At 41.5% G+C, this 26318-nt stretch overlaps 1 protein-coding gene across 6 annotated transcripts in view; it reads left to right on the top strand.

Annotated features, from left to right (window-relative positions):
• DENND5B (DENN domain containing 5B) overlaps positions 1-26318 on the top strand; it is a 173058-nt gene that overhangs the window by 72009 nt on the left and 74731 nt on the right. For 4 of the 6 annotated variants that reach the window (XM_079774039.1, XM_079774038.1, XM_079774040.1 and 1 more), the window contains exons 2-4: positions 3144-3209; positions 6708-6817; positions 18305-18971. In XM_079774039.1, coding sequence (XP_079630165.1) covers positions 3144-3209; positions 6708-6817; positions 18305-18971 — 843 coding nt within the window. Of the gene's footprint in view, positions 1-1704; positions 3210-6707; positions 6818-18304; positions 18972-26318 lie in introns of those variants that run through there. The other 2 variants (XM_079774035.1, XM_079774037.1) reach the window with 2 other exon arrangements.

The following is a 26318-nucleotide window of genomic DNA, read 5'->3' as shown; positions in this document are numbered from 1 at the left end:
GGCAGCTTCCCCTGGCCTTTAGGTCCCTGCATTGTTCGACTCTTCAACGGAGACGCTGACATCTCTGCAAAGATGTCAAAAAGCTGTAGACATTTAGGTAAACCATAAAAACATCCAGAGGTTTTTTTTTTCTTTATTTTGTTTTTTAATCTTTATTGTTGAAAATATTATGTGTCCCCTTCCCCCCCCCCATTGACCCCTTCCAGCCCGCCTCCCTCCCCCCGCCAAGTTTTTTTTTTTTAAATACGTTTTCATTGATTTTTTTAGAGAGAGAAGAAGGGAGAGGGATAAAAAGATAGAAATATCGATGAGAGAGAAACGTCATCGATCAGCTGCCTCCTGCACACCCCTCACAGGGGATTGAGCCTGCAACCCCGGCATGTGCCCTGGCTGGGAATCAACCAGTGGCCTCCTGGGTCAACGCTCAACCACTGAGCTACATCAGCCTAGCGTCCAGAAGTTTAACACTCTTTAGCGCCTCTCAGTTACCGAGCTCTGATGTGGATTCTTTCATAGCCTGGTCCGCACTCTAGTAAGCTTTCCTCCCGAAGTTGACACTTCTTAGTAAAAAGTGCTTATGAGGATAGTTGATTAAAGTGGAATCTTGGTACAGAGCAAACTTCAGCTTATGCTTGCATAGTGATTTACAAAAGGTAGACTTCTTATAATATTGAATATACTTACATGCTTTTGTCCTTATCTTAAATGTTGGAATGTAATTTTTAAAACAGATGTGATTTTTAGAGCAGTCTTAGATTTACAGAAAAATGGAGATAGTACATAGGTCCTACACCCCTCACCCCTCGTCCACACATGAAGTTTTCCCTATCATTAACATCTTCTAGCAGTATGATACACGTGTTACAATTAATTAATCCATTTTGGTACATTTTTTTTTTAATTTCTTTATTGATTAAGGTGTCACATATTTGTCCTCATCCCCCCACTCCCATCCCACACCCCTCCCCACGGATGCCCCAACCCCCTGTTGAACTCAACCATTGGTTAGGCTCATATGCATGCACACAAGTCCTTTGGTTGATCTCTCCTCCCTCCCCCCACCTTCCCCTATCCTCCCTCTGAGGCCCGATAGTCCGATCGATGCCTCCTTGTTTCTGGTTCTGTTCTTGTTCATCAGTCTATGTTGTTCATCATTTCCCCTAGATGAGCGAGATCATGTGTCACTAGAGATATACTTATATGAACTGAATGTGAGATGAGCAATAATAGTTATGCTGACAGGCAAATGAATCAGTCTGTAGTGAGTTTCTTTCTGGACCAACAGTTCTTTTGAGACCCAATATCAATGTCCACCAGTTCCTTATGTGTACATGTCGGCACTGACCCCTCTGCTCTGGATGGTGGACAAATGGTGGTAATGCAGGTTCGATTCCCTCTGGTTGGGTCTCGGCTGGACCCAGGGGCACGGCTTCATCTGGACCCAGGGGCACGTGGCCTCACCTGGACCCAGGTGCGCGTGGCTTCCCCCGGACCCGGGATCCAGCCTCACCCGGATCCAGGGGCACATGGCCTCACCTGGACCCGGAATCCAGCTTCACCCGGACCCAGGGGCGCATGGCCTCACCCGGGTCCAGGGGCCCACGGCCTCACCCGGACCCGGGCATTTTGGTACATTATTAACTAAGGTCTGTACTCTATTCAGATTCCCTCAGTGTTTATTTAATGTCCTTTCTGTGTTGGGAGGATCCCATCCAATGCACCGCGTTACAGTCAGTCGTCATGTCTCCGAGGCTCCTCTTGGCTATGGCAGTTTCCCAAACTTTCCTTGTCTTTGATAATCATGACAGTTTTGACAAGTATTCATGAGGTATATTGTAGATTTCTCCTCTTGGAATTTGATGTTTTTCTCCAGATTATACTGAGGCTATAGGATCATATGATGAGACTATGTTTAGCCTTGTAAGAAACTGCCAAACTGTCTTCCAAAGTGGCTGTGTACCATTTTGCATTTTCACCAGCAATTTATGAGAGTTCTGTCACTTGTATACTTGCCAGCGAGTCAGTTTTTTGGACTTCAGCCATTCTGATAGGTGTGTAGAGGTTGGGATATAATTTTTAATTTAGTCTTACTATCATACTTTGTTATATCTGACTATCCTATATAATAAAAGGGTAATATGCAAATTGTTCTCTTGACTGGGAGTTTGACTGGAGTTCGACCAGGGGGCAGGGCCACCCGCCAACCTCCCGCATCCCCTCCCCACGGCCAACTTGGCTCTGATTGCCCCCCCCCACCCCGATCGAGGGCAGGGCCGGCCAGCCAACCACCCATGCCCCCTTCCCCCGGCCGGCCCGGCCTGACCGCCCTGACCAGGGCAGGCCAGCTGGACCCCACCCGTGTACGAATTCATGCACCGGGCCTCTAGTCCTCTATAATAAAAGGCTAATATGCAAATTGTCCTCTCCACCAGGAGTTCGACTGGGAGTTCAACTGGGAGTTTGACTAGGGGACGGAGCTGGCTGGCCAACTGCCCACGACCCCTCCCCACAGCTGGCCCCACCCCAATCACCCTTCCCCCCTTCCCGATCGAGGGCAGGGCCAGCTGGCCAACTTCCCGCAGCTCCTCCTCTTGGCTGGCCCCAATCAGGGCAGGCCAGCAGGACCCCACCCATGTACGAATTCGTGCCGGGCCTCTAGTAGAAACATAAGCTTTCTCCTGATATTTCTCTTCAAATTACTATTAAGAAAAGAATGTGAGCTTTTCGCCATTTGAATAACAGTTACAGATGTTTAAGTAGCATTTCACTTATTATAATCTATAATAATAGAAGCATAATATGCTAATTAGACCGGATGTCCTTCTAGACAAAGCTGCAGTGGGCAGGGGCCGAGGCAGAGGCGTCAGAGGCCCACGGGGGTGGCAGGCAGGGACTGGGCCAAGGCCCTTGCACAAATTTCGTCATCGAGCCTCTAGTAAAATATAATGACCTGTTCTCTTTCCTTTCTTATTACTAGTTTATAAGCTGCATACTATTGGCGTTAAGTTACATTCTATTGATGTTGATGTTTCATGTTGATTGCTTTTGTTTAATTTTTTATTCTCATTTTCCATTCTTCAGAGTCCAATTTTTTGCTTTTTTGTTTGTTCATAAAGCTTTTTTGTTTCTGTTACATTATGTAGTTTTGTACCAATGGCTAGAAGCAAATCGTCATGGCAGGAGCCAAGATGCTGCAAATACGACCTCAGGTAAAAATAAAAAGTTGAGGTGTTAGAAATCATTATTTTAATTCACCCAAGCCCATCGTAATTGTTTGTTTATTCAGTTTTGCTCAGGCAAAATATAGGTATTGTTTTGTTTTTCTATTCTTTCTTCTTCATCTTAATTTTTTAAAAGATTGCATTTGCTTCAAGCCTTGAAAAAAATTATTCATGAGCCTGTAAGCTCTCTTGGCAGATATGTCCTATTTTTAAGGGGGAAAAGTTTAATTGCAGCTAGGTTTAGGAGATTACTTGACAGTATTATTTGAAATTAAGTCTTTATGTAGTTGTAGTGGGGGGGATATTAATATTTGCACAAATTTACAATCCTTGTTCATTTCAGGATAATGTTTGAAGGTGGATTTTAAGTTAAGTAAAGGATGCTTATATATAATTTCTAGTTCCTGGGAATCCAAATTCTTAGACTGATTCATTTCTCCTGCTAAGTCCTAGTAATAGATTCTAAGTTAGAGGTTTATTAAAACCTGGGCTCAAAATGAGAAGATAAGGTTATTCCCCCATTTCACATCTCCAAAATGCATCTCCAGGTTTTCTTCTCTGACTGGTGCTAGTAGGAGTAGCTGAACCCACTCATTTCTAAATCCTTAACAGTGTTACCAGAATTTCTCCATAGTTGTTTATTCCCCTAATTTCCTTCAAAATAATATTTGCCAAGACAGCTGCATATATAGCAGTGATCTTTCCTATAGCCCCCACCCCCCTTTATGGCAGTCTAATGAAAGGTGGTGGTGGTGGTGGTGGTGGTGATGGTGATGGTGATGGTGATGATCGTGGTGGTGATGATGATTCTGTTTTTTTGTGTTGTTGTTTTTTTTTTGTTAGATTTGGGTTTCTGTTTCATGAGTTTTTTGGGTTTTGTTTTTGTGAATTTTTTTTCTCTCTGGAGGTGGTTTTCCTTCTCTCTCTTCTGGTGATTAATTAATTGGTCCTCAAGAGGGTGTGGTGTTCCTTAGGGAGCAGAACAATTATACTGAAAATGGCACTATCGTGACTTTTCTGATTTATCTTTTATAACATCATATATGAATGAGGATAATGTTCCTATTTTAACTGAACTCAGGCAGGAATCATTAAAAGGTAAGTGTTTCAAGGAGTTCTGTCCTGCGTAGGTGCTGTTTCTTATGCCCCACAGTGTTTCATATTTTATTTACATTCATGGATGATAACAATAACCATTTGGGGAATTTGAGGGTGGGCGAAGGAGGGCGTTCCTTGGTGGCTGTGTATTTCTGAGGCTGTCCTGTTGTTGTCAGTAGCACAGTCAGCAGATAGACCTTTAGAACCAGGAGGAAGTAAGTATCTGTTTTATTTTTTTCTCTGACTTGAGGTAAAGTAAAAAGTAAACTTTTTTTAAAAAATGAAGAAGTGACTAATCTAGAATACAGGATTAGCTTAAAGATGGCATTCATCCTCCTGAAATAAACGCTTTTCTTCAGACACATTGACTCATGGACCATTTCCCATTGACTTTTTGATGTTTACAGACCCTTAGAAGCATGGTGCAAAAATGGATAACTTTCCCTAGGGATGCCTTTGACATGTGTCTCCTAGAAGTGAAAGCTCTCTACTCCATCTCTTAAAAGATGGAAATATGGGGTAGAAAGATGAAGTGCTTGCCTAAACAAATAAGAGGAACAAACCCAAAGGAAAATAATCATTAGCCAAGGGCTCAAATTAGAAACAGTAGGTTACTTGCAGCAAATCTATTTAAATTATGTGCCTTTATTCAAAAAAGCTCTTATATATTATATTGCAATCTCCAGCAAGATTTTAGAGCAAGCATGTCAAACTCAAAGACTAACACGGGCCAAATAAACAAGGTTTAAGTTTATGTGGGCCGCAAAAGCTTCAAATTTTCATAGAAACATAGGTTTATTTTGATAGAGACGAGCTGAATACAAAGGGCTGAAATAAATGAGTAGTTGTTACCATAAGATAATAGAACACTTTAATAAAAATTAATATTTTTTTGAACATTAACTTACCAGACCCTGAATAATTGCACAAAATAATAAGCGTAACACAAATAAACCTATTTTTCTTGTTCTCCGAAAGCGAAATATTTCCTGTTGCGCACACCAAACAAGTCAGTCCAAGACTAATGATGTGGCTATTGGCTGCTAAAATATTCGCTGCTAGTATTAGTGGAGAGAAATGGTGCACCTGCGCATAAGGCGTGTAAGGGAAATGAATGCAACACGATTATAGTAATCAGTCATTAGCGAATGTTGTAGTTTGTTATTAATAATTATGTATAACAGGATATTGTAAAAATTAAGTTATGAAATTTTTATTGAAATGTTTTTTTACATACCGCTATATTGGCTGGGCTGCAAAAATATTTGTTGTGGGCTGCCTGCGGCCCGCGGGCCGAGAGTTTGACATGTTTGTTTTAGAGTGTGCCTTTTCTCTCCTGTGATCTGTTTTGCACTAAAAGGAGTTTTAATATTCATCTCTTCATATTTTTATGAAAAATGGAAACGGAGTCTGACTACATGTCCAAGTGTGACTCATAAATTGCTTTATGATATTTTTACTTTTACAAATACTGGTAACTGGCATTTATCTTTTGATATAGCAGCTCGTGTTTTGCACTTAGAAAGTAAACTTTAAAAGTACAAAAAACACAGGAGAAAGAATAATGTTGCTCCAAGGTCTTCTACTTTCTCAATCTCAACTTTCTGAAATTGAGAATTTAAGATCCATCCACATTAAAATAGTTTGTGAAACTAAGGCATTTGTAGGTAACAGGTCTCATGGGAGCTAATTTGATCGAGGAGATAAAGAACTGAGCTGACATCTGTTATTAAATTTTCTTATGTATAACAATCAAAGACTAGTCTACTTTTCTTTCCAGATTTTTGGCAGGTGATAAATTTGGTTTAGAATAGATTGTTTCTTTCCAGAGTTTAGTGTGTTCAGTGTGTTTTGTCTACTAAGCTAGACAACTCAGTAATGATGTTTCTAACTCTGTTAATTCTTGTAAAAGCCTGGAGATGCAGAGAATTTTGTGGAAATTTAAGCCCATTGCCTTTTTTGAGTACTGCAGCATTGGGTCTGTCCATGTACAAAATTTCGGGATCATAAGAGGTATGATCAGTTTAATTCAGGATGTTTCTTTAATGAATTAAATATTTCCAAATAGATATTTTTATCATTACATACTGCAGTGAGGACAATAATTAGTTTACGGAAAGGATTATATCATATCTGACTTTTAGTATCAATTGTCTAGCCAGTATTTAAAAATTCAGATTCTAAAGTCTTCAATGCAGACCTTTTATTACAGGTGGTTATTTTTTTTTTCATTTGTCCATTGAGAATTTTACAGTGCAGACTATTAGAAGTAGAAATTGAATTAGATTTCAATACCATCAGTCAATATAGCTACAAAATAAAATTAAAGCTATGGCATGCTTTTGAGGAAATTCTAGATATTAACTAATTGTTAATTATTTGTTATAGGTGAAAATTTTGACCAGAGTCCTTTGAGAAGAACATTCAAATCCAAGGTTCTGGCCCACTATCCTCAGAATATAGAGTGGAACCCTTTTGATCAAGATGCAGTGAATATGGTATGTATTTTTCTTTTCCTTTTTAGCCTTTTTATTTTACTGAGATGACAATAGTGACTATTTTGAATGTCTTACATTATTTTATTTATTTATTTATTTATTATTTATGTTAATCCTCAGTCAAGGATATTTTTCAATTTATTTTATTTTTTCTTAGAGTGAGGGAAGGGAGGGGGAGAGACAGAGAGAAAGAGAGAGTGAGAGAGAAACATCCATGTAAGATGTCTTTCTCACATTGGTTGCATCACGGCCAGGGATCGAGCCTGCAACCGAGGTACATGCCCTTGACTGAAATTGAACCCGGGACCCGTCAGTCCAAGGGCCAGTGCTCTAACCACTGGGCAACCAGCTAGGGTATTATTTAATTCTTTAAATATACATTTTTATATTATAATATACTCATTTATAGTTGTAAAAAATTAAACTCAGAGAGTTTCAGTAGCTTGCCTAGGGTCCCCATAGCAAATAATTATGTACAACGGACCCTCTAAACCATTTTCTTTTTCTACTCTTAAGCTGTGTTGTGAGTTTGTATTAACTAACACAGAGATGGCTTTGATAAACAGTGATATTACTTTGTTTTCCTGGAAAGAATCCTGATGGAAGGAATATGATTACAGTTCTCACATTTCAAGAAATGTTGTATGATAGGCCTGTAATGTACCATAGTCACAGAGTAAAGAGCGAAAGGACCTTCAGTGCGTCATTTAAACAGTAGGAATTTGTTTGTAAGGGCTTTGAATTAATGTCATGCATTACCAGCGGTGATTTTAAGTCTCTTTAGAGATACTTGGGCCTAACTAACTAAGTAGGGTATAGTTTGCAGATAATTTAGAGATCTGCAAATTAATTCTATCTAATAAAGAGGGAATATGCTAATTGACCATCATGTCCTCACAAAGATGCCGGCACCCACAGCCAATAAAGCTGTAATATGCTAATTGACTGTCACACCCTCAAAAGATGGCGGTGCCCAGCCCCCTCAGCTCTGCTTCATCCAGCCAGAGTCCCCCAGTCCCCTCAGCCCTGCAGGGGAAGGCAGTTGGGGACGATCATGCCGGCAGGGGAGCAATTACGCGTCTATCAGGCCGGCAGGGGAGCAGTTAGGGGCTATCAGGCTGGCAGGCAGAGTGGTTAGGGGCAAACAGGCAGGCAGGCAGGCGAGTGGTTAGGAGCCAGCAGTCCCGGATTGTGAGAGGGATGTCTGACTGCTGGTTGTGGGATTGGGCCTAAACTAGCAGTCGGACATCCTCTGAGGGGTCCCAGATTGAAGAGGGTGTAGGCTGGGCTGAGGGACACCCCCCATGCACAAATTTCATGCACCAGGCCTCTAGTGGGAAAATATTAAAGAAAAGAGTGTAAAAATAAAGCAATGGAAAAATGGATAAGAATGTAAATAGATTATAACACTTGATCCTCTTAAATTAGTAAGATATTTCAAAGTATAAATTATTTTGTGAGAAATTAGAATGGTGTCCATAACTAGGGTCTTAACTATAATATAAACCCACAGTCATTTGGAACCAAATATCACAATTGATGTGTGTATTTTTTCTTTTAATCACTTGAATGGAGTAAAAGTGAGATATTCGTGAAACTAGGGAGGGTCCTGCTTAGAAGCCTGGATAATATTTTAGACCTCCTTGAACTCTGTGATTATAAAAATCAGGGGGCCCCAAAGTGAACAAATCAGAGATCAGGCATGATAGGCACCCAAATGATTAAAGGTGGACTGAGACACTAATCGGTATGGGTTATTTTGCCTTTGTTTTTTTAACTATTTTAAAGGTAGAGCCAAAAGACTCTGTTACTATAAGGGAAGGAAGTTAATGTTTAGTAGATGCCTGCTAGACACTTCATGTATGTTACTTTCACATACATGCTTGCATGTACCCATTGAGGACCCTAACTCATATGTTGCAGAGGCTTAGTTACTTGTCCAAAGTTATGCAGGGAGTCTCAGAGGTTAAATCCAGATCATTTTTCCCTCCAGCTCACCCCCCCAACCCCCCGCATGCTGTCTCCCCCAAAGAAAAACTATGCAACTTAGTTTTGACCTGCACCAAGATGATATGGGTCACACTGGACCTTTGTGGTATTTCTATATCACAGTAAACCCATTCCAGTCAGGGGCTTGCACCAAGGAGAGAGTAGCATGGTAATTTTTCTAAGGACAAATGCCTAAGCCTCTTGGCACTTTAAGTCATGACAGAGTCCAGTGTAGTTATTTCTCTAAACTGTCACCCAATACCAAAATAACCAGAGATGCCATTTTACTGGAAGTTAATACTGCGGAGCCCAGCCTCCTCTTTGGTGAAGACAAAACTATAGACATGAAGTAGAACACAACTGTTGTATTTATGGGAGTTGGAGAATTATAGACAAGTTTCTGACTAAAATAGTCAACAAGCAGCAGTGACAAAAAATAATTTATCAGCTGCTTATGCCAGCAAATTAATGGGAAAACAGTAAAGAGTGTCAAAATAAAGCAATGGAAAAATGGACAAGAATGTAAATAGATTATAACACTTGATCCTCTTAAATTAGTAAGATATTTCAAAGTATAAATTATTTTGTGAGAAATTAGAATGGTGTCCAGAACTAGGGTCTTAATTACAATATAAACCCACAGTCTTTTGGAACCAAATATCACACTGATGTGTGTGTGTGTGTGTTTTTCTTTTAGTCATTTGAATGGATTAAAAGTGAGATATTCGTGATAGCTTTTGCTTCTATCTGCAAAAAATTAATTTTTAAATTAATTATTCATTTCCTTGCTCTGTCTTTGCTATTTTCCTCTCTCCTTGCCTCTGAGGTTATTTTATGTAAGCAGCAAACTCTGAAGAATAAACACATAGGTGTGTATTTTGATGGTTAAGCACCACACAGCATTTTGTTCATTGCTGCAAATCTAAAGGGATTTGCTGGCACTCCTTGAAAATCTCTGAAAAGCATCCCATTAAACTAGTCTGCATTTGGGTCATAGATTTACTGCCCTTAATTTCCTCTTTGATTTATTAGTAAGTGCATTTGTATGAAGCTATAATTTATTCCACCCAAAGGCATAAAGCTTTGTTCTGTTTGTAAGATTTATCTTTATTGTTGAAAGTATTACAGATGTTCCCCCTCCTCGCCCCCCATTGACCCCCTCCACACTGCTCCTCCCACCTCCAGGCCTTTCCCTCTCCCCCCTCCCCCACTATTGTCTGTGTGTAGAGCTTTGTTCTTGCTGTTAGCAAAATCCCACTCCAAGGAGTGAGTCACCGCCTTCTGTAGTATCAGTCATTCCTCTAACAAGCAACAGTGGTGCTTTGAAATAAGGGTCAGTAATTTCACACAGAAATTAAGTACCCCAAAGCAGTGAACTTCATTAAATAAAAAAATTCCACGTGTATGAGGACAATGCAAATATAATAGAAAATAGATATAAGTGACAGGTGAAATTGTTTCTGAATTAATTGCTTTTTATATATCTTTTGGTTGTTAATTCAGAGATTTTTATGGGGATGGGGATGGAAGTATCATAAAACAGAGAACAATACAACAAACAATTTTATACCAACAACTCAGAACTAACACATGTCAACACTGACACTTTGCTTCAGATCCATACCTTTCCTCTTAAAGCAAAGCATTGCAAATAGAGCTGAAGTTTTCCTGCCTTTCCCCCCATTTCAGATCTCTCTGCGTACTCTGTATTGGCATCCAGATCGTTTATGCAGCGTTCTAGTAGATAGATCTTCTCCTTAAGAATCTGTGGCTCAGTTGGTTGAGAGTTGTCCCGTGCACCAAAAGGTCGCTGGTTCAGTTCCCAGTTGGGACACAAGCCCAGATTGTGGGCTCAATCCCTGGTAAGAGTGAGTGCAGGAGGCAGCCAATCCATGTTTCTCTCTCACATCGATTTCTTTCCCTCTCCCTGTCTCTCTCCCTCTTTCTCTCTCTCTCTCCTTCCCTCTCTCTCTCTCCCTTCCCTCTTCCTTCCTCTCACTCTAAAACCAATAAAAACATAGTAAAAAAAAAAAAAAAAAAGAATGCAGTGACCTGGGAATTGTTGGAAAGAAAATATGGTCAATACCTTTGAAGCAAGTTATCCTATATAATAAAGAGGTAATATGCAAATTGACCATCACACCCTTGCACAAGATGGCTGCCCCCATGTGGTCACAAGATGGCCACCACAAGATGGCAGGCAGGGGAGGGCAGTTGTGGGCGATCAGGCCGGCAGGAGAGGGCAGTTAGGAGCAACCAGGCTGGCAGGGGAGGGCAGTTGGGGGCGACTGGGCCGGCAGGGGAGGGCAGCTGTGGGGGACCGGGCCTGAAGGGGAGGGCAGTTGGGGGTGACCAGGCCCACAGGGGAGGGCAGTTGGGGGCAACCAGGCCTGCAGGGGAGGGCAGTTGGGGGTGACTGGGCCAGCAGGGGAGGGCAGTTGGCGGTGATCAGGCCGGCAAGGGAGCAGTTAGGCATCGATCAGGCTGGCATTGGAGTGGTTAGGGGGTGATCAGGCTGGCAGGCAGAAGTGGTTAGGGGCAATCAGGCAGGCAGGCGAGCGGTTGGGAGCAGCAATCCCGGATTGTGAGAGGGATGTCCGACTGCCGGTTTAGGCCTAAACCGGCAGTCGGACATACCCCAAGGGGTCCCAGATTGGAGAGGGTGCAGGCTGGGCTGAGGGACCCTCCCCTCCCCCCCCCCAGTGCACGACTTTTGTGCACCAGGCCTCTAGTATGAAATATAAAGATTCTGTTTTGTATATCCTAAATGAAACATCTGATGTGTGATATTTGGCAATAAAAGAGTAATAACTATTATAAAGCTCTAAGTTTACAATCTGTAAAGGTCAGTTTACAGTTTATTATTTACTTTTATAATGAAGAAGGGTGGAATGGAATGATAAGCAAAGAGTAAAGGGTTGACTGGAAAAAAACCCATTCAGATGCCTGTTTTGCAAGATTCAAAAAGAAAAGGGCAGTATATATACTTTATAGACTCAGCAAGAATTTGAAATGGAGAACCCTTAGTTACATTAATAGGTTTGACATTAGAATGAAAATAAGCACTCATTTTAACCCAAATTTAAGTTTTTGTCTCACAGTATACTCATAGGAATGGGATTCTAATCCAGTCATTACCTGGGTAGCCCCCTTGTTTTCTTAGCATCACACCAAGACGATCACACTGGCATCTCCTGCTCCTGTCCTTTCCGTTCCTTGCACTGTAGCTTCTGCCTAAGCTGTTGGTTCTCTCAAAGGCTCTTCTTCACATAGTAAATTCTTATTGACCCCTCAGATTTCAATTTAAATGTGATTTCCTCAAAAAAGCCATTTTTGACCACCTTCCACCACCTTCCCAACATTCAGTCCGGTTCCCGTGGGTTCTCTTAGCACCTTGTACCTTTTGTAGCACTTCTCCCAATTGCAGTTAATTATTACGTAGTTAGTTGTCAACTCCGTGTCTCCTGCTATAACTCTGCATCTCACCATTAGGCCAGGAACACTTTCACTCGTTGCTATGTCCCTCACTTTGCACATAGTAGGGATTCACATCACTGAGTAAGTGGAGGAAAGTTTACTTGCTTACAAAACTTCCCTTCCCCATCCTTGTCTAGTCAGATGTCATCTCTACTGCAAAACCATTCCTTAAGCAGTAGTTAGGTGCTCTCTCTTCTCTATTTCTATAAATCTTGAACATATTCCATAGCAGCACTGATCACATCATTTTGTAACCATTGGTTTACACTATGTCTGTTTTTCCTGTTAGATTGTGAGCTCCCTGAAGTAGGGATTGTTTTCATACTTGTCTTAAGTTATCAAGGTCTAATGCAATACATGCTATAAAATAATATTAAAGGAAGAGAGGAGGGGAAGGAGGAGAGTAGGAAGGAAAGCAAACTGACTATTTCAGAGTTTTCTGAGTAATTTCTCTTTTATTTGGGTAATAGGAGAGAGGGGGCATAGGAATCATAGAATGATAGAAAAGAGAAAAAGGATGACTAAAATTGTAGCCAAACTTCCTAAATAAAGGGTCCAGAGGGACAATAAGGACATTTGCTCAATCAAACCAGGAGATGTGCACAGCATTGTGAGCCCATTTTTTGCTAAATTAATTTTGATTTCCAGTGGCAATCTGGGCAACAGTGACAACTCTGAATTTTTAGCTGTTTTATTGTGAGAGAGTGGTATGGGGCAGGGGGTATTGTTAGTAAATAGCAATATTAGGGAGTAACAAGAGATAGTTGAATGCCATAATGAGTATCTTGATTTCTACTTCAGATTTTCTGAAACATAAACCTGATGTCCTGGCTGGGTAGTTCAGTTGATTGGAGCATCCTCCCAATGCATTAAGGTTGTAGGTTCCATCCCCGGTCAGGGCACGTACAGGAATCAGCCAATGAATGCATAAATAAGTGGAATAATAAATCAATGACTCTCTCTCTCTCTCATATCAATAAATAAGTTAAAATTTTCAATAAAGAAACCTGACAATTCATATAATAATTCTTAACTTTAAAAAATATTTTGTTTATTGATTTCAGAGAGGAAGGGAGAGAGAGAGAGATAGAAACATCAGTGTTAAGAGAGAGAGAGTCATTGATCGGCTACCTCCTATACCCCCCACTGGGAATCGAGCCCGCAACCCAGGCATGTGCCCTGACTGGGAATGGAACTATGACCTCCTGGTTCATAGGTCGACAACCACTGAGCCACGTCAGCCGGGCAACAATTCTTACTTTTAAAAATGAAAAAGCAATAGCATTTTCCAGTTCATGGTTCTCAGATTAGAAATATAATTCTTACTTTTTTTGATTTGTAGGAAGAAAATTTAAGAATTCTTAACATCTGTTATATGTAGTGTAGAAAGTCACTCTTTTACTTTGAGTACAACTTCTGGCAAGCTTTCTCTATAAATGTTTGACTATGTGCTCAAAAAAGCTACAAACCCTTAGGGGAATATTTGGCAGCTGTTCAAGAATAGTTCAAGCTGTAATTTTGTGGTTTATGGTGTCAGGAAAGCCTATCGATTAAATTAAATCTTTATGTTGACTTCAGAGGTCACTATGTTTCTTTTATGGCCTACTTGAGGTAAAAAGAGAACTACAGACTGAATCAAGAGATGAAATGAGTCTGATCCTGTACTCCCCAGCTATCATTTTTGTTTTCTTGTTCATTCATTAATGTATTCATTCAACAAATGTGCCATGCTTTATGCTAAACAAGTTTGAGTTTAGCCTGGAGCAAGAGTGTTTCAAATCATTCTTCCTACAATCTTTTTTTTTTATATATATATATTTTTAATTGCTTTTAGAGAGAGAGAGGGAGAGAGAGATCATCGCGTAGAAGCAGCCGTAGAGAGTGCTGGGCTGGATGAGTGTGATGGTGTTCCAGTAACATTTTGCTTTCAGGCCAAAAGGCTGTAGTCTGTTGATTTAAAACAGGATTATTATTTTGCTTATAAATCAACAATTTGGATAGGGTTTGGCAGGGTTGCCCTTCTCAAAGTCTTACCCATTCCTTTATCTTGTCAGCAGCTGCTTTCACACTACAGTGGTAGAGTCGTTGTAACAAAGCCTATATGACCTGAAGACCCTAAAATATTCATCTGGATCTTTACAAAAAACGTTGGTGGGTCCTTGATGTCGGCACTGTCAACGGCCCACCCAGACTTGCTGGGAGAGTGGCAAGGTTCTGGAAGAGCATGTGGAACTAGAAAAAAATTGGGAGCCATTTTTAGAAATACAGTCTGCTACAGGGACAAACCATGTGGATACCTAGGGGAAGGTTATTGCAGCCAGAGGGAGTAGCAGATTTTGGCAAAAGCTGGCTGGGTGTGCCACAGAACAGCAATCTGGCTAGTGTTGCTGGAGCAGAGTAGGTGAGCTATAGAGCAGTGGGAGATGAAGGCAGAGAAGTTGCTGGGGCCAAGTCATGTGGGGCAGGATTTCAGCTTTTAGGGAGATGAGAGGCCATTGGAGGGTTTCGAGAAGAGTGACAAAATGTAACATTTTTTAAGGATCACTTAAGCTACATATGGGGACTAGATTTTGGGGGACAAAAGCAAAAGCAGGAGACTGGTTAGCAGAATGTTAAATAGTCATCAGGCAAGAGAAGATGTGACTTAGATTAGAGTGGTAAGAGTGAAGATGGAACGAGCTAGTTCGTTTCTGAATATATTTTTGAAGGTAGAATTAGTGGTCTTTGTTGATGGATTGGATAATGTGGTGAGAGAGAAAGAGAGAAGTCAGAGATGACCCCAAGGTTCTGAGGCATTCTTGCCGTCTCCTTGGCACCCCTTTGAAAACCACTGCCTTTCCGTGCAGGAAGGTTGATGAACCACGAGGCACATCTAATTCTGTCCCCCTCCTACTGCTGAAAACCCCTCCGAGGCTTCCGTTGCCCTCCCCAGACTTCTAAGGTCACTCACCAAAGCCCTTCAGGGCCCAGCCCCTAATTATTTCGCCTGAGCTCTCTCTCCCCTCCCCTCACCTTGCATCCTGTTCCCCGCCCACAATGACTCTCAGTTCCTCAGACCCTCATATTCTGTCACCTATTGTCCTCTCTGCCTCCTCATCTCACTAACACCTATACTTATGCTTGGTTTCCGCCTGAATTTTCTTCTTTTTTCTGGGAGCTACCCCTTTTCTCATTTATGTCCTTCTGCTGTGTTTCATAACATCTTGTGTTTACTCTGTTATATTACTTCCCATACTTTATCGTTTATGGTTTTTAAAAAATATATTTTACTAGCATTCCCGTTGCAGGAAAAATCCTGCAATAGGGTTTCCTGCTGCACTCTACCCTGCCCTGCCTGCTCTTCTCCCTTGTCCCTTGCCCCGCCTTTTCTCCCTTCTCCGCCAGCCAGCCTGCTTTTCCCTTCTCCCCCAGCCCCGCCTCCACTCCTCCCTTCTCCCACGCTCTGCCTTCTCCGCCAGCCAGCCTGCTTTTCCCTTCTCCCCCAGCCCCACCTCCGCTCCTCCCTTCTCCTCCCCCCTGCTTGCTTGCTTCTCCGCAGCTTTGCTCCCTTCTGCAGCTCTTGGCTTCTTTCTACGTTGTCTTGATATGCAAATTAGCCGCCATCTTTGTTGGGGTAATTTGCATACTTGTCCTGATTGTTTGGTGGGCGTGGCTTGGGCATAGTGAAGGTGCGGTCAATTTGCATATTTGTCTATTATTAGGTAGGATTGATTTTTTACAGAGAGGAAGGGAGAGGGATAGAGAGTTAGAAACATCAATGTGAGAGAAAACATCGATCAGCTGCCTCCTGCACACCACCTACTAGGGATGTGCCCGCAACCAAGGTACATGCCCTTGATCAGAATCGAACCTGGGACCCTTCAGTCCACAGGCAGATGCTCTATCCACTGAGCCAAACCAGTTAGGGCCGTTTATGGTTTTTTAAATCATCTGTCATTCTTACTGGACTAGAAGCTCCAAAGGAGCAGGGACCGACTTGTGTCTGTCTCTCTCTTCATCCTGCCACCATCGAGGGCCTAGCTCATAAAGGCAGTTAGCAAGTGTTTGTTGACAGTTTGACCAAAGTACGGGTAACTTTCAGGCAAATTGTGTTTTCTTGCTAACGTGGGGATGGATTTGGAAAAACTTCTCATTTTTACACCACATCAATGATCAAGTCTGGAAAAAGGAAAATAAAAATATAATGTAATAATGTATGATAAAATTATTTCTATGCAGAAAGCATATCCTATCTAATAATAGACAAATATGCAAATTGACCATACCTCCGACACACCCATAAGCCATGCCCACCATCCAATCATAGCGAGTATGCAAATTAACCCAAACCAAGATGGCTACAGCCACAGAGAGCAAGGTTTCCTAGGTAACAGAGGAAGCCAAGCTTTCCGCCAGCCGTTGCAGGCCTAAGCCTCCACTCAAGCTACAAAGTTTCAATTATAGAAGGTAAACAAATTCAAACAAATGGCGGCAGAATGGAGCTTGAGAGAGCAGGCCGGGGTTGCCGCCGGCAACAGGGGAAGCAAAGCTTTCCGCACACCCTGGCCGGGCCCACCCGCTTAAGGCAACAAAGTTTCAATTATAACCCCAACACAAATGGCTGTGGGCCTTGGAGGGAGCCCCAGGCTTGGCTCTGCTCCAGGCTACAAAGTTTCAATTGTAGAAGATAAATAAATCCCAGATACCAGGGCCTCTGCTTGGGTTGCCAGGGGGCATAGCCGGGCTGCAAACAACAACAGGCCCCTCGCTCAGGCTGCCCCACACCCCAAGGGAACCCCCACCTGATCCGGGACGCCCTTCAGGGCAAACCAGCTGGCCCCCACCCCTGTACCAGGCCTCTATCCTATCTAATAAAAGAGTAATATACAGATTGGTCATCATTGCAACACACAATATAGCTGCCCCCATGTGGTCAAAGATCCTGCCCCCATGTGGACACAAGATGGCCACCACAAGATGGCCAGCAGGAGAGGGCAGTTAGGAGGCACCCGGCCTGCAAGGGAGGGCAGTTGAGAGGGACCAAGCCTGCAAGGGAGGGCAGTTGAGAGGGACCAAGCCTGCAAGGGAGGGCAGTTGGAGGTGATCAACCCTGCAGGAGAGGGCAGTTAGGGGTGACCAGGCCGGCAGAGGAGGGAAGTTGGGGGCAAACAGGCTGGCAGGCAGAAGCGGTTAGGGGCAATCAGGAAGGCAGGCAGGCAAGCAGTTGGGAGCCAGCAGTCCTGGATTGTGAGAGGGATGTCCGACTGCCCTCAAGGGGTCCCATATTGGAGAGGGTACAGGCTGGGCTGAGGGACAACCCCCCTCCGTGCACGAATTTCGTGCACCGGGCCTCTAGTTAAAATATAAAAGTAAAAAAGGAATATATAAAACTTAATAATGATTCTATTTGGGTAGTTGAATTATAAGTTCTGTTTTTCTTAGTGTATTTCAAATGTTCTGTAATTTGTTTTCTTTTATTTAAAATATTTTTAGAAGAATTTTGAAGGCTCAATTCTAATTTCTTATGCATTTTAAGTATCTTAAATATAACATCTTTAACTCCTTAGGTAATTTATCCCCAAATTTGACTGAATCCTGGGTAGTTCCCAAGACCCAGAGCACAATCTCTACTGGAAAGAATCTGAAATGTCTGGTTTCCACCCTTCTGCTTCAGTAAATAAAAAAATCATTCCACTTTCAACGCTTATTTTTCAAGGATGAAGTATTATATTGTTCAAAATAGATAAAATAACTTACTATTCTGTATTTATCAAGTGAGCCTTCATCTATTCCCTTATTTCTTTGAAACATTATCATCACTCCTCTAAAAATAGTACTTAAATATTAAATATCTGTAAAGTGCTCTTGACTATTTTGTCTTCAAGTCACTGATGTAGCAAATGTTCTAGATAAAGAAACTGGCTCAGAGTAGTTACATGATTTGCTGAAGGTCACAAGCTGGGATAGAGGTTCGCAAACGTTTTTTCCTGGTGTGAGGTTATTCGCGCACTGCATTCTGATGCTTCCCCCCTTCCTCCACAGTTGTGCATGCCGAAAGGGCTGTCTTTCAGAACACAGACCGACAACAGAGACCCTCAGTTCCACTCATTTATAATTACCCGGGAAGATGGTTCTCGCACCTACGGTTTTGTCCTCACGTTTTATGAAGAAGTTACCAGTAAGCAGATCTGCACAGCTATGCAGACACTCTACCAGATGCACAACGCCGAGCATTACAGCAGCGTCTACGCTTCCTCCTCCTGCAGCATGGACTCGCTGGCCAGCAGCATTGACGAGGGAGATACAACTTCCCTTTTGAAACTCCAGCGATACAACTCCTATGACATCAGCAGAGACACCCTGTATGTTTCCAAAAGCATATGTTTGATCACACCACTGCCTTTCATGCAGGCCTGCAAGAAATTCCTCATCCAGCTTTACAGAGCAGTTACCTCGCAGCAGCCACCACCCTTGCCGCTGGAGAGCTACATCCATAACATTCTCTATGAGGTACCCCTCCCACCGCCAGGGAGATCGCTGAAGTTTTATGGTGTGTATGAACCCGTCATATGCCAGAGGCCTGGGCCCAGTGAGCTCCCCCTCTCCGATTACCCTCTGCGAGAGGCCTTCGAGCTGCTGGGGTTGGAGAACCTGGTGCAGCTGTTCACCTGCGTTCTTCTAGAGATGCAGATCCTTCTCTACTCACAAGGTAGGTCTTGCCTAGACTCTGAGTCTCCCGGAAACAAGGACCTATGCTCCCAGTTGCTGTATTTCCATGGGGTGTATTAGAACCGAGTAATTCTTGGTCAGAAGTCTTTTCTGTTTTGTGAAAAAGGAACAGGTGTAGGTGGGGCCAGAGGCTGAGACATTACATCTCTTCAGGGTGGCAGTGGCTGTAGAGAAAAGCAGGAAAGAATACAAAAGCAATAACTTGGCTGACTTGAGTCTATTTTTTCATGGAAAGTCCCCCCTCCACCCCACTTCCTGATAATACGTAATTATCCTAAAAGAAACAGTTCTTTTCATAATGGAAGACAGAGAGTCCGGTTATTACCAGGAACATGTAGACTTTTCATTTTTTACAGATTAGTAAAGGTTCACGTCACAACACAGCTGACGTTAGAAAGGGAGAAACGAAATGGTTAGGACTCTGCAGCTCCCTAAGGCAGCGGTTTCCAGCCTTTTCATCTCGTGGCACACACAAAATATTTATTAAAATTGTGTGGCACAACAAAAACTTTTTTTTTTTTTTTTTTGCCAATCTGACCAAAAAATAGGTATAATTTTGATTCATTCACACGGGACAGCTATTGTTGCATTGGCTGTTGTTACTGTTGCCATTTTTTATTTGACAATCTAAGGGAAAAGAGGTCATTGCTCCTGACCAAATAGTCAGGTATTGCATATGTTAAATACACTTTCGGCACACGGGTTGAAGATGGCTGTCCTAAGGCAATCAGCTTTGGGTCTTTGCCTGTGGGTGATTCCACGTGGTGAGAGAAAGGGGCACAGCTGTGGAACTCTGTACTCTCGTGGGTCTAACAATTCCACCAGACTTACGTGGGGGCTTTTTGTTTTGTTCTTAATTCCAGAAGGAAGTTACCTTGGTGATATTTTTCATTCAAAGATCTCCCAACACATACTTAAGAAACTAGCATGATGTGGGTTTTATTTTATTTTACCAGTATGAATATGAATTTGCAGAGGAAATAGAGATGCTGTGTCTTGATGGATAATGAATTGAAGGAGAGCATAAAATGGTACCTGTGCACTGATGAGCCCTCTGAGGAATGTGGCCCAGATATTGGGGTTTGCGTTTTGCTAACTTGTGTTCAGGCAGAATCGAAGTGCAGCCTCCTGACTGCTGCTGTCAGGCGTATTTTACCACGTTCCGGTTTTTCTCTTCTATTTCAGATGATAAGTGAGGCTGAGCCAAGTAGTCTATATTTGTCCTTCCCCATCTTGTGTGTATGTTGACACTATTTGTGTGTTGACAGCCTTCCACGGGGTTGTATTTTCTTCAGTTTATCCTACGTAATGTTCTTTGATAATGTGTCCCAGTGTCTCAATGCTTGTTGTCAGGAAGCTCTTCTCTAATGGCCAATCTATGTTCTTTCCTTTCCTCGCGCTTTCGCTTTCTTAGTGCTGGCCGTAACCTACGGATCACCCCTTTGTGTCTGAAAGGTTTAACCTGAAGTAATTCTCGCTTCCTTTCTATTTCTTCCTTTCTTGCTTTATTCCCTGAAGGGTGTAAGGATTAGAGAGTTGCTGAAGGGGCAGGGGCTTGGAGCTTAATATGCTCAAGTGTAGTAACTCATTAGAAAAGAGAATTTTAGGTCCTAGATATACAGGTCATTTTCAAGGTCATATAGTTCAGTGTCCTAATGTTCTGGTTAGAAAGAATATTGGTTTCTGAAGTCATAACAACCCTGGGTTCAAATCTCTGCTCTGTCACTTACTGATTGTAACCATGGACAAGTTACATAATCTTCCTGAGTGTTAAGTTCATGTTTATGGGGATGACATTTGTTTTTTTCTTCTCCTCACCGATTTATTGTGAAGGCTAAATAAGAAAACATGTACAAAATACTTTGAGCATAATTGGCTCACTATATGTTAGCCAATGTTGTAATTATTAGTTTTATTAGTCCAACATAATCCTTTCTGAATTATGCACATCTTAAATTGTGAAGGTCTAATATATTACTGCATTTAAAGTATAACTTTGTTAAATAGTTAGGCCTTTATTTCAGGGTTGAGAACCTAATAAATGTTCTCTTATACTGAATGTCATGCTTTTTTTCTTCAAAATATATTTTTGTTGATTTCAGAGAGGAAGGAAGAGGGAGAGAGAGATAGAAACATCAATGATGAGTATCATTGATTGGCTGTCTCTTGCACGCCACCCACTGGGGATTGGGCCCGCAACCCAGGCATATACCCTAACTGGGAATCCAATCCCATGACCTCCTGGTTCATAGGTTGATGCTCAATCACTGAGCCACGCCAGCCGGGCTGTAATGCTTTTCTTTAAAGAAAAAAAACCTTCCGTTATCACACTTCCTGTTTTAAGTAGCACTGTATCTCTCATTGCTTGTGGTCTGTCCTGAGTGCTCATCTTTCTGCTCTGATTACCTTATCACATCTGATTTATGGAGTCTGTTGAAAAGTTACAGTTGATTAATGTCTACCTATTTATTTCAGTTTCAAATGAAGAATTATTACTTATGAGCATGTTTTTGTACTCAAATGAATATTTTTTGGTAACTTGATCTTATGTTTAGAACAAGAGTGACTCTTGATATTATAGAAATATATATATATATATATATATATATATATATATATATATATATATATATCTTTTAAGAGTGTCATACAAAAAAAGTCTCATACAATAATTTTATAGTCACTTGCTGCAATCACTGTATGTTAGGAATTGTACTATAAAGATGCCTTGTTCATTTTGGTTTTATTCTCTACCTTTAATGCTCTCAGCAATGAATTAGTACTGTTATCCATCTTTTACCAAGGAGGAGGCTCAGGGATCCAAGGTCACACAGCTGTTACATAATGTGGTGCAGCTAGAAATGGGACTCGCACCAGTCTTTCTGCAGGGCACTTAACCACCAGGTTCACTGTGTTGGGCACTGCACTTAACCTTTCCTTCTCTGTCTCAATAAATTATTTTTAAATTATAAACACATTCTGCAGGTCTATTGTGTAGATAACATGCTAAGTAATTACAGAGTATTACAGAGTAGTACATGCACATTTTAATATTGACAATGTCTCTCCCATTAGAGAAAGACAATTCATTTAAATGAATGAAATAAAGGGAGTCATTATGTTGATTTGTGCTCTGGTGCCCTCCTTCATTCTTCCTGACTGTGTTAAGGGGGTTTTAATAACGTCTGATACTTCATTTCTTCTTCACTGATAAAAGCTGTGCCATAAAATTTTAAAACATCGCAGGTGCTGAAAAATTACCATGAAACTGCAAAGTGAATCAAAGCAGATGTATTTCAGTGATGAAATGGTCTTTCTAGACTGATTTGAAATTCTGGTCACAGCCCATTCAAACGATTCAGATTGTTACTTAGAGAGTGTGTACATTACCGTCACTTGGCTGTGGGTAACTAGCTAGACATTTTAGGTAGAGAATGCACTCCCCCAGGAGGTTAAAGCTCTTTTCTGGGACCCCAAATCAGAAAAGAGCACTTTCTTCTGCAACCAGGAAATACCCGGAGCAAGACAGGGAAGATTGGAGTATGGTTCTCTTTTCAAAGAAACAGGGGAGGAATAAAAGATAGGGGAATTTAAACACCAGGGTCTAACTTTTGATACCAATACGGTAATTAAAGTCTCAGGAACATCTTTGGGCCTTGCTTACCTCCTTTGACCCTTCACAATGGAAATGAGCAGTTACCCCACAGCCCATACTGCACAGCCTGTGTGCCTACACAGCCTTCTTCTCTGCTCCCCTCCCTCCTGTAAGTTGGGCATGAATTTAACCTTGTCAGAAAGTAGAGCTACTTGAGGTTTTCTAGAAAAAGGGGGGAGTTTTCTAATCACAAGTTGCTGACCATGCTGAACTGAACATCATAGCTTATTGATTATGGAGTTTATAAATCATAAAAGCACAATTGATACATTTTTAAAAATAGGTTTGTTTGTTTTTTAATATATATTTTTATTGATTTCAGAGAGGAAGGGAGAGGGAGAGAGAGATAGAAACATCAGTGATGAGAGAGAATCATTGATCGGCTGCCTTTTGCACGTCCCCTACTGGGGACCGAGCCCGCAACCTGGATATGTGCCCTTGACCGGAATTGAACCCGGGACCCTTCAGTCCGCAGGTTGAGCTAAACCAGCTAGGGCAAAAATACGTTTTTATTGATTTTAGAGAGAGAAGAAGGGAGAGGGAGAGAGAAACATCGATGTGAAAGAGAAACATCGACCAGTTGCCTCCTGCATGCACCTGGACCGGTTATTAAACCCACAACCTGGATAGGTGCCCTGACCAGGAATTGAACTGGTGACCTTCTCGTGCACAGGATGTCGTTCAACCAACCGAGCCACACTGGCCAGGGCACAACTGATATTTTGATGGCAGAAAGTTGGTTCCTATGATCTGTATCTTAAAAGCAGCAGAGTATTGGTCAGCTTTGGCCAATATTTTTATACTATTAGCTTTATTTTGTGATGATAAAGGGGTCTTAATATTAAGACATTTAAAAAAATACATTTTATTCATTTTTATTTTGTTTTTACAGAGAGGAAGGAAGAGGGATAGAGTTAGAAACATCGATGAGAGAGAAACATCAATCAGCTGCCTCCCGCACACTCCCAAGGTACATGTGCCCACAACCAAGGTACATGCCCTTGACCAGAATCAAACCTGGGACCCTTCAGTCCGCAGGCCGACGCTCTATCCACTGAGCCAAACCAGTTAGGGCTTAAGACATTTTAAGTGATTTTTTTTGTTTTTGTTACATATTCAAGAAACTAATCCTTTGTCAATTTATGTGTAACACATATTTTTTTCCAATTTGTGGCTCTTAATTTTCCTTTAGGGGCCATTTCATGAATTAAGATGCTCTTAATAGTCATGAGTTCCAATTTATCAATTTTTTTGAGCTCATGATATAACTTTGCTTTATTTAAGAAGTCCTCTATTCTGAGATCATAAAAATAGTCTACTTTTTTTAAGAAATGTTTTAAAGTTACACTTAGTATTTAAGGCCTTAGTCTCCGTATAAGAAGTTGATTTTTGTTTATGTAGTGAGGAAGAGATCAATTTTAATACTTTAGAAATATCGATAACTAGTTATGGGAGTGCTGGGTACTGAGCAGACATTCTTCCTCCCTCCGATCTTCCATCAGACGTGGAAGGTCCTGTACATGAGGGCGTATTTCTAGCCTTTCCGTTTATTCTGCTAGTCTTCCTGTCTCAGTGCTAAATTACCATAGCTTTACAGTAAGTCTTGGCATCTGATAGGACAATTCTCTTCACCACCATCTTTTTATTGAATGCATTGAATTCAGTTTTGGGACAATTAACATTCACAATATTAAGTCTCCCCTTCCATGAAAATGATATATGCCTCCATTTATAAAGATCTTCTTTGAAGTTTGTCAGTAAAGTTTTATAATAGTAAAGTAGGTAATAATGTGCAAATAATGACAGCTTTGTTGCTTCTGTTCCAATCTTTGTCACATTTATTTCTTTTTCTTGCCTTACAATACTAACGAGGCTCTCTAGTACAGTATAGAATGGAATTGATAGCAGCAGACACTTATGTCTTTTTCCTGATTGTAAAAAGGATGCTTTTAATGTTTCACTATGAAGTGTAACATTTGCTGTAATGTTTTTAGTAAATAACCTCATACCAGGTTAAAGAAATTCCTTGTATTTCTAGTTTCTTCAAAGTTTTTAAAAATTGTGACATGTGTTACATTTTATTGAATACTCTTTGTGTATCAAGATGATCATTTTTTTTCTCTTTTTAATCATTTAGTAAGGTGAAAAATCTATATTCCATCCTTATATTCCTATGATAAATCTGACTTTGTCATGATGTATTATTACCTTTTTAATATAGGCTTGATTTAATTTGATAATATTTTTATTAGAATTTTTGCATTGTGTTTTTTAATGATTTGGTTTATAATTTTCATTGCTTGTACTATCTTGTCTGGTTTTTGGTGTTAAGGTCATTCTAGCTTCATAGAAAGAGTTGGAAAGTGTTCCATTTTTCTCTGGAAGGTAAAGTGGAGAAGAGTTTATGTAAGGTTGGAATTATTTGTCCCATGGATACTTGAGAAAACTTGTCTGTAAACTGGTCTTTTTGAAAGATGTTAAGTACCAATTCAATGTCTTTAATGGTTTATTACTGTTCATATAGGGCAGTGGTCGGCAAACCGCGGCTCGTGAGCCACATGCGGCTCTTTGGCCCCTTGAGTATGGCTCTTCAACAAAATACCACGTGCGGACGCGCACGTACAGTGCGATTGAAACTTCGTGGCCCATGCGCAGAAGTCGGTTTTCGGCCTGGGCGAGTCTATTTTGAAGAAGTGGCGTTAGAATACTCAAGGGGCCAAAGAGCTGCATGTGGTTCGCGAGCCACGGTTTGCCGACCACTGATATAGGGTAAAGTTACATGGGTACAGAATTAGTGGGCTGTTTTTACCACTAGGCCATACAGCTGCATTCAATGTTAACCCCAATTTGCCAGATGCAGTGAAGGCAGGACCAATCAGGCAGGCTCTGAGGAATTCTGACATAAAGGTTTAAAAGCAGAGTTACAAAAGTAGTTCTTGCCCTAGCCGGTTTGGCTCAGTGGATAGAGCGTCCGCCTGCGGACTGAAGGGTCCCAGGTTTGATTCCGGCCAAGGGCACATGCCCGGGTTGCGGGCTTGATCCCCAGTATGGGGTGTGCAGGAGGCAGCCAATCAATGATTCTCTCTCATCATTTATGTTTCTCTCTCTCTCTCTCTCTCTCTCTCTCCCTCCCTCCCTCCCTCCCTCCCTCCCTCCCTCCCTTCTTCTCTGAAATCAACTTTTAAAAAAAAGTAGTTCTTGCTTTGGAATCGTCTCTGCTTTTGGCACTTGTAGTCCTGGGCCTGGTAGGAAAAAGAAAGTTGAGGCAGTATAAAACCATAGTCATTATACCAGCATCCATCTATCCCCCTTCCCCAGATGCACCAGAAAAACAGAGGACTCTATCTAGTGGGGACCCGCCATTAAGCCCCTTCATGTTGAGTATGAGCCCACACGCATGAAGGCGTGAGTCAACTCTTCATGCCTTTATCTCCACCCTGTTAAGACAGCGGGTTTTTCAGTTGGCTGGTCCAGTTCTCTATTAAACCATGACTCTGAGGATGATGAACAACACGGCATGTCCATTCGATGTGATATCTCTTTGCCTACTGTTGAATGCTATGTGCTGTGAAGTGCGAAGTCTGTCTCTTGCTCTGAAGAAATGTAACTCACCAGCCTAACTTGGTAGAGTATCTTCTGTTTCAAACCTCTCATAGTATTTTGAGCATTTGC

The sequence above is a fragment of the Cnephaeus nilssonii genome (genome assembly GCF_951640355.1).
Source record: "Cnephaeus nilssonii genome assembly, chromosome: 6".
Taxonomy (NCBI): Eukaryota; Metazoa; Chordata; class Mammalia; order Chiroptera; family Vespertilionidae; genus Cnephaeus; species Cnephaeus nilssonii.
The sequence above is the reverse complement of the archived record's forward strand: the minus strand, read 5'-3'. Positions and strand labels throughout refer to the sequence as shown.